At 45.4% G+C, this 12,348-nt stretch overlaps 1 protein-coding gene across 2 annotated transcripts; it reads left to right on the forward strand.

The window, feature by feature from the left end:
• Window positions 1-485: 485 nt before the first annotated feature.
• Window positions 486-11,605, forward strand: RHBDD2 (rhomboid domain containing 2). 2 transcript variants are annotated; one of them, XM_037139149.2, is made up of 4 exons: window positions 486-740; window positions 2,800-3,207; window positions 7,800-7,950; window positions 10,637-11,605. In XM_037139149.2, the coding sequence occupies exons 1-4, from the start codon at window positions 557-559 to the stop codon at window positions 10,998-11,000; spliced, it is 1,107 nt and encodes a 368-aa protein (XP_036995044.2). In that variant the 5' UTR covers window positions 486-556; the 3' UTR covers window positions 11,001-11,605. The 2 variants fall into 2 exon arrangements, with proteins under 2 accessions (XP_036995044.2, XP_053511314.1); XM_053655339.1 differs by having other exon boundaries at window positions 578-740; window positions 2,807-3,207.
• Window positions 11,606-12,348: the final 743 nt, after the last annotated feature.

Genomic DNA, 12,348 nt, shown 5'->3' on the forward strand with positions numbered 1-12,348 from the left:
CTACCCAGGCACGAAAAGCTGTCCCAGCTGTATTTTAGCCCAAATCCAGGACACAGCATAGGTGCCTGGGCCCCCTGCCCGTTCCTAAGCAATGGGAGGACCAGAGTTCTAATTCCATCTTTGCTTTTTAACTGAATTACCCAGGGACCTCCCCAGACATCCGTTTCCTCATCCATATAATAGGGATAAACACAGATAAATGTATGTGCATGTGTGGAGGGAGGGAAAGAGAGGGGAGCACGTGCGCGAGCTCTGTACACCACAAGGAACAATAGGTATTAGCTATGTTGAGCGGAGATGGTGAAAACCGAAATAGAGATCCAGAAACAGGTCCCGAAATGCAATCCAGCGGTCGCCTACGCCGACGCACATAGAATCCGGCGAGGTATCACACTGCAGCCCGCGTACGAGGAAAATGTTGGTCCGCGCGACTGGATTGGGCAGAGGCCCGGGAGAGGCGGGGCTTCCGGCGGCCTCCACAGCAGTTGCCAGGGGAGACGGCTGTCGGGAGGCGGAAAGGAGCGGGCAGATAGTCTGCCCTGCAGGCACTGGAGATATGGCGGCCGTTGTGTCTGAATCTGGGTGTCGAAGCAGGTTCTCGTGTCCCGAGGTGCCATCTGCCACCTTCTTCACCGCGCTGCTCTCGTTACTTGTGTCCGGGCCCCGCCTCTTCCTGCTACAGCCGCCCCTGCCACCCTCCGGTCTCTCGTTAGGGTCCGATTGCCTGCGGAACTGGCAAGGTGAGCAGGGCAAGGCGGGGCCCCGGTGTCAGCCCTTTTCCTCCGACCTCGCCAGGTTCTGGGCTTCGGCCTCCCAGCACCGCAGCATCAGGTCTTACCTCCTGCTACTTCGTACGCGCCATTACTCTGTCCCCCGCCCCGCCCCAAGGACCAACGCCGTATTCCACCTCTTTGTCTTTCCGTAGCCCCATCTTCGTCATCACTGTAACCTTTCCTTATCCTAACTTGTTACCTTCCCTGTCGCCACCGGATTGATGAAGGCCCCTCCACACACTGGCTAGCAAGTAGGTTTCTTTCACCCATGCTTGCTCTCCGAGAAGGATTTTTCCTTCTCCCCCTCCCCTGTTATGTAGACAGTTACGTTTACTTCAGGGCTTAACGTCCACTGAAATTTTTTTCTCTCGCCTTCATCAAAACATTAGATGTTTATCTGTGGCTATCTCTGTAAGCGGACTGGAAGGTTTAGAATTTCTTCTGCTTCTTCGTTTGTACTCAGCCCTGACCTAGATTACCAGCTCATGGGAAAAGGGGCACCTTAAATGTTTGGGGGAGGTGTTTGTTTTCTTTAGGGGAGAGAAATTCGTAGACCAATTAAGTATAAAAATCTCCTAAAATTCCATTTTTTTTTCTGGGGAGGAAAATGGGGAATTTATATGACCTTTGCTGTTAAACATGCACACACACATTAAACTCATTTAATCCTTGAGATCCCATGAGATAGGCTTTATTATTGCCCATTATTTAGATGGGACTGAGGCTTAATGCAGAGAATCACAGAGCTATAAAGTCATGCAGTTGAGACAGGACCCAGATTTTTCTTTTTATTGTGTGATGTTTTGGAACTGGAGATTTGGGGTTTATAATCCTCAGATCATGTAGAGTTGCTTCCAGAATCTTCACAGTTGTACTTGGAATTTTAATTTTGGAAGTATTCAACAAATAATGAATTACTCTTCAGATAAGGAAGACTGTTTAACAGAAATGGCCTGACCGAGGATCATAGCCTATCTCCCTGCCCAAATCTAAAACTCCTCCACCTACCACAGGAGGCAGAGCATGTCATAGACAGATGCAAAATGTCAGACTAAACCGAGCTCTGCCATTTTCTTTAATTTAAAGCTTCTCTGAGTGTGGGGGTTGTGGGCATGTGAACATTAGACACATAAAAGAGCTTTAAAGGCCTCAAGTATAACCCCATTATTTCACAGTAAGGAAACTGAAGCTAAAAGGGCCCTTTGACTTGACTAAGCTCAGCCAGCCAGTACCTGAGAGATCCAAGACTCCACTCCAAGCCTTTGGGCTCCCATGTCCTCCAACATTACTGCCATTTCACCAGCCCCCCTCCTTCAGTTTACTGTTTTGGCCTCCAAGGACATAAAAAGTGCATAAGAGATGTCTGCTTTTAGAAAAATGAAAGTGAAATTCTTCACTGTTTTACTGCACATAAAGTATTCTACCTAGAGAACTGGGTGAGCACTTTCAAGGAAGACTTCTGAGTTTTGTATCTATATTATTAGCAATAATTTATATATTTTTATAACTAGATTATAGTGATAATCTTTATAGGTGCAAAATAATTTATGGTCCCTTTTTTCTTCCTCTGAACAGCCACTATGGAAGGAGAGGTCAGGATTACAGCCGAGGAGACTGGCACACAGAGTGTTAAGGGACACCCACTCAATCCACCCTGAAGCTGTTACAATTAATTAACCCTCAAACTGCCTGGTGAGATAGGTCAGTATTAAAACCTAAAAAAGGGGCATAAAGCACAAATTACAAATTCAAAGACCATCCCATGCTAAAAAGTGTTCTTTTTTCCCACATGGAAATCAGTCACTGATAAGACTTACTCCGGGTGTGGGAAAGAGCAGGGATTTAGACATTCATGCCTTTACTTTGAATCTTGGGTTCTTCATTGTTGCTTCCCACTGCTTATGTTGGCTTCTGGCTGATTTTCACTAGCTGTCAGTGCTATATTATGGGGCTACTCAGGGTTGTAACCTGTCCTTTCCACCTTGGAGCAACCCACTGTCAGGCCTCTAACCCCGGTCCTCTGTAGTTTACAGGCTGGTGACCTACATCTTTGTCTATGAGAATCCAGTGTCCCTGCTCTGCGGTGCTATCATCATCTGGCGCTTTGCTGGCAATTTTGAGAGAACCGTGGGCACCGTCCGCCACTGTTTCTTCACTGTGATCTTCGCCCTCATCTCCGCTATCATCTTCTTGTCGTTTGAGGCTGTGTCGTCACTGTCGAAGCTGGGGGAAGTGGAGGATGCCAGAGGTTTCACCCCAGTGGCTTTTGCCATGCTGGGAGTCAGCGCTGTCCGCTCCCGCATGAGGAGGGCCTTGGTGTTTGGCATGGTGGTGCCCTCAATGCTGGTGCCGTGGCTCCTGCTGTGTGCCTCCTGGCTCATTCCCCAGACTTCTTTCCTCAGTAACGTCTGTGGACTTGGAGTTGGGCTAGCATGTATCCTTTCTAGAAGGGAATGTAGAATGATGACATCCCAAAGGGTGAACCAAGTTACAGGGTCTGGGCAGGGGGTCACATAGAACCCATGGGCTCGGGTGTAGGTAATGTGGGTTCTAGCTTCAGGTTTGAAAACCATGTGGCCTTAGGTGGGTCGCTTCCCTTTTGTGGGTCAGAATTTTCTCATTTCGAAAATACTAACATAGCTGTCTTTTCACGCCAGCTTAACACTACCAGTTAGTAAAATATTCTGATTAGATTTTTTTCCCTTGTCAACTAAGGTATAAACGTACATTTGACTAATTATGTTAAGAGTTTTCATTGGAAGAATCTCACTGTGAGGTGGAGAAATTCCATGAAGAATACAGGAAACAGGTTTGTTTTAGGTTTTTTTTTCTTTTATGAAAAAAAAAAACCAACTTTCTTTAATGATAGGTTTTTACTATATGAGTGGTTAAAAACTTAGGATAAACCTTATATTTCTTATATAAATATTCTGGCAGTTAGTGGGAAAAAGTCCAAAATACAAAGGAGGTCACTTGTTTTAAATATCAGAATTGTAGTGTTGGGTTAGATAGGTGCAGCCCTAAAATCTCTTCTATTTGTGATTCAATTAGCTAATAGGGTAGGTAGTGTAAAAATAAATACACATAATATAGCTGTAATTTTTAAATTTAATTTGATTTTTTATTTTAAACCTTTTCCCTAATGAATATTTAACCCTAAATATTTCCCTATAAGCACTACTTTAATTACATCCCACAAATATTCGTATGTTATATTATCATCACTCAGTTAAAAGTATTTTCTAATTTTTCTTAGGATTTCTACTGTGACCCAGGGGTTATTTATCAGTGAGTTGTTTAACTTCTAAATACTCAGTGATTTTCCACATTTCTTTTTGTTACTGATTTATAACTTTATTTCCCAAAGTAAAGAACATCCTTTGTAATATTGCCGTCCTTTTAGATAAGTTCTGGTCCAGCATTTGGTACATCTTGGTGCATGTGCCATGTGTACGTGAAAAGAATGTGCGTTCTGCAGTTGGTGGGTATACGTCCGTTCAGTCAAGGTGTTAATATTGTTCAGGCCTTTTGTAACCCTAGAGTTGTTCTCTCAATTACTGAGAGGACTGTTAAAATCTCAAAGTGAAATTGTGGATTGGTCTAATTTTTCCTTTCAGTGCTTGTCAGTTTTTGCTTTAGGTATTTTGAAACTCTATTATTGGGTGCATACGCAGTTAGGATTGTTACGTCATCTTAATGCGTTTCCCCTTTATCATTATGAAATTGACCCTTTAATCTCTGTTACTCTTCTTTGTCCTAAAGTCTTTGTTACCTGATAATAATATAATTATTCTGGCTTTCTGCTTTCTTAAAATTGGAATTTACATGGTATATATTTTTCCATCCTTTTTAGCAAAATGTGTCTTTATATTCAAAACATGTTTCTTACAGCTAGCATGTAGTTGGTTCTCCAATCTCTGCCTTTTAAACGGCATGTTTAGCTCATTTACATTTAGTGTAATTATCGATACGGTTGGGGTTAAGCCTACCAGTTTGTTGTTTATTTTCTCTTTGTCCCTGATGTTCTTTTTTTCCCCTCTTCTGCCTTCAGTTACATTTTTTTAGTATTTTGTCTTCACTGTTTGACTGTTAACCTCTTCGTTATATTTTTTAGTAGTTGCTTTAGAGTTTATAATAAGCATTTTCAGTTTATCACAGACTCCTTTCAGATAATACAGGGTTTATAGTTGTGAGTGTACAAAATGCAGGCTTTATTCTCATATTATTATTTACTAATTGTGTTGTTTTCCATACAAGTAACTACAAGCCTATTTTTCTCCCACCCTGTGTATCCCTTCATATGTAATGTAAGAATTTTACAGTATTGTATTTGCTTTCCTTCTTCCTATCCTTTGTGTCATTGTCATACGTTTTATTTCTACATGTTATAAACCTCATAATACATGGCTGTTATTTTGTCTTTTTTTCCCCTGTTCCTTTCCTTCCGTATATTCTCTCCTCTCTCCTTCCCTCCCCTCAAAGATAAATAAATAAAATCTTAAAAAAAAAAAAAGATTTTATTTATTTATAGAGAAGGGAAAGAAGGGAGAAGGAGAGGGAGAGAAACATCAATGTGCAAGAGATACATTGATTGCATGCCCCCAGTCAGAGACCTGGCCCACAACCCAGGCATGTGCCCCGACCAAAACAGTGACCTTTGGGTACACAGGGTGGCACTCAATCCATTGAGCCACACTAGCCAGGGCTTATTATTAATTTTTTTATGGAGAGAGAGATCATTTTGTTGTTCCACTTATTTATGCATTCATTGGTTGCTTCTAGTATATCCCCTGACCAGAGACTGAACCTGCAAACTTGGCATATGAGAATGATGCTCTAACCAGGGCCCTGATGCGCCCAGGGCCTATTACTTTTGTTTTAATTTTGTTACTTTTGGTTTAAACAGTCAATTATATTTTTTAAATTAAAAAAGCAACTTTTTGCCCTGGCTGGTGTGGCTCACTGGATTGAGCAGCAGCCTGCAAGCCAAAGGGTCACAGGTTCGATTCCCAGATCAAGGCACATGCCTGGGTTGCGGGCCAGGTCCCCAGTAGGGGGTGCACGAGAGGCAACCACACATCAATGTTTCCTTCTTCCTTTCTCCCTCTTTTCCCTTCCATCTAAAATAAATAAATGAATGAATGAATAAATAAAGTTTTTTAAGCAACTTTTACTCACATATTTACCATTTCTGTTTTTCATCATTCTTTTGTATAAATCCAAGTTTCCATCTAGTATTGTTTTCTTTTAGCCTGAAAAACTTTAACATTTCCTCTACAGTGGGTATGCTGGTGACAAATGCTTTCCACTTTTGATTATCTGAAAATGCCTTAGCCTTCTCTGATCTTTCACTTTTAAAGATGTTTTTGAATTTTTTCTGATGAGAAACCAGTGACCATTTTTATTGTTTCTGTGTTTAATTCATTGTTTTTCTATGACTTGTTTCACAATTATTTTATCATTAGTTTTTGGATATTTATCAGGTGCCTTTGGATGATTTTCTTTGTATTTACCCAGCTTGGAGTTACTGATGTTGGAACTGTGAGTTTAGAGTTTTTAATCACATCGGAAAATATATGTACCATTTCTTCAAGTATTTTTTTCTATCTTTTCTCCTCTTCTAGGATGCCAATTACATATATGTTAAACTACTCGATATTGTTCAATGGATCCTTGATGGTCTTTTTTTTATTGTTTATATTTTAGCTCTTTTTTCAGTTTGGATAATTTCTATCACACTGCCTTCAAGTTCAGTGGTCTTTTCTGCAGTGTCTGTTCTGCTGTTAAACCCATCCAGTTAGTTTTTTTCTTTGTCATGTTGCATGTCTCAGCTTAAGAGGTTCCATTTGGTTCTTTTTTGTAGTGTTTATTTCTGTATTGAAATTATTTATTCCTTCAGTATATTAATTTTTTTGTTTAAACACATGTACTTACACATTTATAAAAGCTGTTTTAAAATACTTGTCTGTTAATGTCATCATCTCTGTCATTTCTGGGCCTGTTTCTTTTGACTGATTCTCCTCCTGATTATGGACTCTTATCACAGTGACTAGGCACTACTGCCATTCAGTGGCTGGTGGCCAGGGATGCTAAATGTCTGGTAATGAGTGAAGTGGTCCGGTCCAGCAATGAATTTTCTTACTGAAAATGCAGTAACATTCAAGTTAAGATGACAACCTAAAGAAACAACTTTATCCTGGTGCTTCTGTAGGGACATCGTCTCTCACCCCGCCCCCACCTTCTAGCTATTGCTACTCACAATTTAAAGTGCAGCATACACACTACTTCCAGAGAAAGCCTTCCATGATCTCTCTGGACTAGGTTAGGGTCCCCAGCAGGGTCTTCCATAGGTCAGCTTTTGCTTATCCCCACTTATCCTACCCCAATTACTCCTATGGCATTTACTACTTATTCTTTGGTTCCTGCTATACATAAGATGTTCAATAAATATTCATTGAATGGATGAATGGATGGATGGATGGATGCTGAATCTTTGTGGCTACCGAGACAGTGGTGGGCTGACATAGGTCAGATGACCACCGTGTCATCTCATCACTGGGGGTAGTGACTGTGCAGGCAGCGCTGCCAAAGAGGCCCACATAAAGCTCACTTGGTCATATTGAGGCAAGGTGCCTTGTGTTTGGGACAAAAGTACAAGGTGATAATCAGTCCCCGCTATACATTATTAGGACAGCTTCCTGCCTCAACCCACTTCAAGGATGGGGGTGTGTGCTGGCTTATGACTAATTGCAGGTGTTAGAGGGGCTCATGAAATAGGGAGGGTCCGCATAGAGGGAGGTGAAGTGCTGACACCCATCTGCCCTCTCCTGTTGGGTGCTGTTCCCTCTGAGGTACAGGGGATGAAATCTCAACTCTTATTGTCCCTTGAGCTTGAAATTCCAGTCAGAAGTTATGGCGGAAAAGGCACTAATGCCCCTGTATTACAAATGTGGGGAGCCCGTATTCTCTGGGGAGTGTTCGCCCTCCTGTCTTTGCCTCCAGTTTTGCTTAATATGCCAACCTCAGATGGCTTCACATACTGCTACTCCCTCGACCTCTCAGAGCGAGTAGCATTGAAGCTCGACCAGAAGTTCCCTTTCAGCCTTGTGAGGAGGATTTCGATGCTGAAGTACATCTCAGGCTCTTCAGCTGAAAGAAGGGCAGCCCAGAGCCAGAAGTAAGTTACAGAACTCTTAAATCATTCTTAAAGCAATTCCAGGGCCTGTAGAAGGTGTGACTGGTTCAGGATCATGGGGGGGAAAAGTATAGGATGTGGGTGGCCATGGGCCCAGGAGATCTGTGCACAGATGTCTTTGAGCACTCTGGATTCTGCCCAACTGCATCTGAAGTCAGGAGCAAGCAGGAAGGAGAAAGGGAAGCATTAGAAGCACTTGTGCGTAAAACACTTTGAGGGACTTGTGGCAGACTCGGAGGGAGTGGCCCTACCTGGTGTCGTTACCAACGCTTAGCACTGACGAGCACTCTGCAGGTTGCACTGAGCTCCAGCAGGACACACTGGTTAGAAGCACACACAGTTCACACGGCTGACTCAGTGGCTTAGGAGGTGGCACAGCCCAAGACCTGAAAGGTAGGGTTTTCTCGGCCACTCAGCAAGAAAAGGTGATATTTACTGTTTTCTAATCCAGGCTCAGTAACTCTCAGTGAAAAGTGTTAGGCAAGCCTGCAGAGCTCTGGGAGCCTCGTTCCTTCCTTTTAGAGAAGACGCCCAAAGAGGACAAGAGCCTTTCTGCATGTAACACAGGCCAGAGAACTCAGTCTAGAGCTAGGGTCTCCTGCTTCCAGGTCTCCCTCACTCCCTTTCCAGTGTGCCACACTGCCAGCCTCTCGTGGTCTCTGTCCACGCCGAGATTTCACACCGGGAGAGGTTTTCTTTCCTTCAACAGTCCCTCTGAAAGGAATGCTGGCTCACTGTGCAGGCCAGATGGCAGTAGCCCTTTTCTGCCCCTAATCCACGTGTGGAGTAAATTTTGCCCTCCATGCCTGCCTGGAAACAGGGTTTGGATTAAGTTGGAAGCTGCTTTTATTTCAGGAGGTGGAGATTTTCAGCCTTCACCAGCTCCAGCCCTTTTGACCATTTTTTACAAAAACAAAAATGTGTTTTATAGCCCCAGCTGGTGTGGCTCAGTAGATTGAGCACCTGTCTGAACCAAAGGGTTGTTGGTTGACATGCTTGGGTTGCAGGCCATGTCCCCAGTACGGGGCGCAGGAGAGGCAACTACACATTGATGTTTCTCCTTTCCCCTCTAAAAATAAATATAAAATATTTTTAAAAGATGTTTTATAATTATTTTTTAATCCTCATCCAAGAACAATTTTTTATTACTTTTAGAAAGAGAGGAAGGGGGAGAGAGAGAGAAACATCTGTTGGTTGCCTCCTGTATGTGCCCCAACTGGGGATCGAACCCGCAGCCTTTCGACCTATGGGATGATGCTCCGATCAACTGAGCCACACAGTCCAGGGTCTGTTGACCCTTTTTAAAGGCACGTTTTTGGCAGGGTGGGTAACTGCAAAAAAACAGAAATGGAGATTCACCCACTTCGCTTCAGGCAAGTAATTCCTGGGATCAAATGTGTGGGAGATGGTTTAAATATAGAGTGGCTTTTTGACTTTTAATCGTTCTCATGAGAGGACTTAAGGGGTCCTCGAGTAAGAGAGTTCCTTCTAAACAGCTGGTAGTGATCACGGTCACCCAGTCTTAACACCCCCGGGTGTTAGGTTACCCTGAGCTCACTCTCCAAGGCAGCCCGTGTTGGAGTTCTTCCACGCTGAATTGCAGTCACCTCTCTGAAACTGTGACTCATTGGTGCCAGGTGTGATCCCGCTTTACCATGACATGCAGATGTGGGTGGGGCGACATGGCAACTTTCAGTTCCTCCCATGTTCCTCATGGTGTTTGGCCCCTCATTGGCCTGGCCTGCCGCTGGCACCCAGGACAGAATGGTGTCAGATGGCCTGACAGTGGCATGTGGGCAACATTGTAGCACGTGTATTTGGGTGGCTTGGCCTCCCTGGAGGCTCTTGTTGAGTTTCTGGTAGGCTGAAATCTCTACATTTCAAAATATCCTAGGAGAAGCGCTGTTAAGTGTCCCATGTCTGTACTTTACTCATACATTCGGTTTGTAAAGTCAGGCTTTTAATTCAAATGCACACAGGTTCAGTCCAGTCGCCTAACAGATCTCAGCGGTGTTGGCATTCGTTCTCCACATTTGGAATTTTGCATGAAAGTTCAGAGGGTAAAACCCTCAGGCTGTGTCTCCATTCACGGTCCTACCCACTCATGTCTATGGCAGGGGTCTTTAACCTCAGCACAGACCTTTCCCTACCACCACCACTTCAGTCTCTGCCAGCTGGGACTTGGTGCTACAGGGGTTTCCTACCTGAAATCACAGGTAGGAAACAGCCAAGGCCCAGGCCCAAGCTCAGTGTTACCCCATCAGAGCCGTACCGCCCTCCTTCCCACAGGCATGGATCCACTCTTTTTGGGTAGAAGCACTCAGCCAGCCCCTGACCACTGTGATCTGATCCCATTCCTGCATCTGGGTTGCAAGCTGCCATGACTAGGTTACACTCAGGTGGTCTCAGTCACAAACCCAATATCCCTTCCTCCTGCTAGCTTGCTGCAGGACCGTGAATGGACCCTTTGCTCTCTGGACATCCGCTTTCTGTTTGGTTGAGTGTAACCTTTCTCTCTGCTTGGTACTTAGAGCAAATGTCCACAGCATGTTGTAATAGTAAGCAGTGCAGTGACTCCAGCCTTTTCTCATGTGGAATGACAGCTGGAGGTGCTCTGTGCCTTGGCTTTTCTAGCTGAGTGACCAGTTTCTCTCTTTTTCCATTCCAGGCTGAACCCTGTGCCCGGCTCTTACCCCACACAGAGCAGCCACCCTCACCTGTCTCCAAGCCACCCTGTTGCCCAGATGCAGCATGCCAGTGGCCAGAAGCTAGCCTCCTGGCCAGCCTGTGCTCCCAGTGCTGGGCACATGCCCAGCCTGCCTCCCTACCAGCCTGCCTCTGGCCTGTGTTATGTGCAGAACCATTTTGGCACGACCCCTAACTCCTCCGGAGTCTGCCCGGGTTCCACAGGGGCCTCTTTAGGGGTCCAGCCCCCCACCCCTCTCAACTGCCCTGGAACTGTGTGTTCTGGGGCCCTGCCCACGCCAGTGACTGCAGCCTCCAAGGAGGGCTCAAGGGCCCTGATCCCCTGATGGGAAACTTCTAGGGAGATTATTGTACATCTCAGCCTTCTGAAGAAGGTCCTCTCTGAGCTAAGGTTTCTTGACAAAAAAATTATTTATTGAACACCTCTATGTGCCAGGCTCTATGTTAAGTACTTTGATGTATGTCTTTATTTCATCCTCATGACAACTTTGTGAAGTACAGTTTATTGTCCCCAGTTTATACCTGCATTAGCAAGGCTGTGATTACATGAAGTCACCTAGCTCTGTGTGGCACAGCTGCACTTCTTGGCTCCAGGCCCAGGCTCCTCCCACCTGCTGTCCTGCCACCCAAAGAATACCTGGTTGTCAGTGGCTGTCAATAACGAGTTCCAACTCTGCATTTTCTTCCTGTCACTGTATAGTGCTCCTGATTGTATGGTGTCTGTGTGTGTCTGCCCTTCTGGAGCTCCAAGGTGGTATGCTCAGCAGCCCCCAGGCCTGGGTAGTGTTTCTCCCCTGCCGTGACTGCCCACTCCCCACCCCTTGAGACTTCTGCCCTGGAGTGGTGAGGAGGACCAGTGTGAACTGCAGCAGCATGCTGGTGGTCCCATAATGTTCATTACCTTTGTATGAAGAAACAACCTGTAACCCGCTGTTGTCTGTGGTCTCTTTGTGGTCTGGCTGGGGAAGGTAGAGCAGGATTTGGACAGGGGTGATGTAGGGCCTGACTGTGAAGAGAGAGAGCAGGTGTAAAGTCAGGCAAATGCCCTCCACCCAGCGGGCATCTGACACGAGGAATGAGTTGAAAAGGTGCTGGGAGAGTTGAAAGGGCAAACGGGAAGGTTTGGCAACCAGAATCGGAAAAGCTGGAAGCCACTACTGCGTATAGGGAGGAGGGCGTGCACCAGAGCTCCAAGTGGAATCGGCACAAGAAGGGCTGCCTGGCAAGACATGCCACAGAGGGAGCGCAGACCCTGGCGGTGATGGCATCTGAAGCAAGAGCAGGGGGCGGGGGCGGGGGAAGAACCCTAGTTCCTCTGCCTGTCACCTAGCATTAGGGTCTACTGTGGGCCAAATTAACCAGGAACATTTTCGCAAGTGAGCCCGGGGAATGTAGTTTGGGGTTGGGGGAGGGGGGCTCCTCTGAGGCAGGGCAGGGCAGGAATGTGAGTCAACAGGCACTTAATCAGCCTGAGCAGAGCTCCCTCAGCTCCAACCCTCAGCTGGAGCTCCTTGCAGTGGCATCCCACTGAGAAAACGTGCCCAGTTGAGGGTGTTTTCATGGGTATTGAAACATGACCTTTGCTAATTCCGGGAGCCAGCAGGTTTACTCTGGGCTGGCTCTTCAACAGGTATTGGGTATTAGAGGTGGATAAGACACGTACAGATCCACCCA

This window comes from Artibeus jamaicensis, unplaced genomic scaffold (genome assembly GCF_021234435.1).
Source record: "Artibeus jamaicensis isolate MK-2021 breed Jamaican fruit bat unplaced genomic scaffold, CSHL_Jam_final contig_956, whole genome shotgun sequence".
In the NCBI taxonomy this organism is placed as follows: Eukaryota; Metazoa; Chordata; class Mammalia; order Chiroptera; family Phyllostomidae; genus Artibeus; species Artibeus jamaicensis.

Coding starts and splice junctions, on each gene's coding strand:
- RHBDD2 (XM_037139149.2), top strand. CDS start 557: ATGGCGGCCGTTGTGTCTGAATCTGGGTGTCGAAGCAGGTTCTCGTGT. Junction 3,208..7,799: donor ACTTGGAGTTGGGCTAGCAT/GTATCCTTTCTA, acceptor TGCCAACCTCAG/ATGGCTTCACATACTGCTAC. Junction 7,951..10,636: donor AGGGCAGCCCAGAGCCAGAA/GTAAGTTACAGA, acceptor TTTCCATTCCAG/GCTGAACCCTGTGCCCGGCT.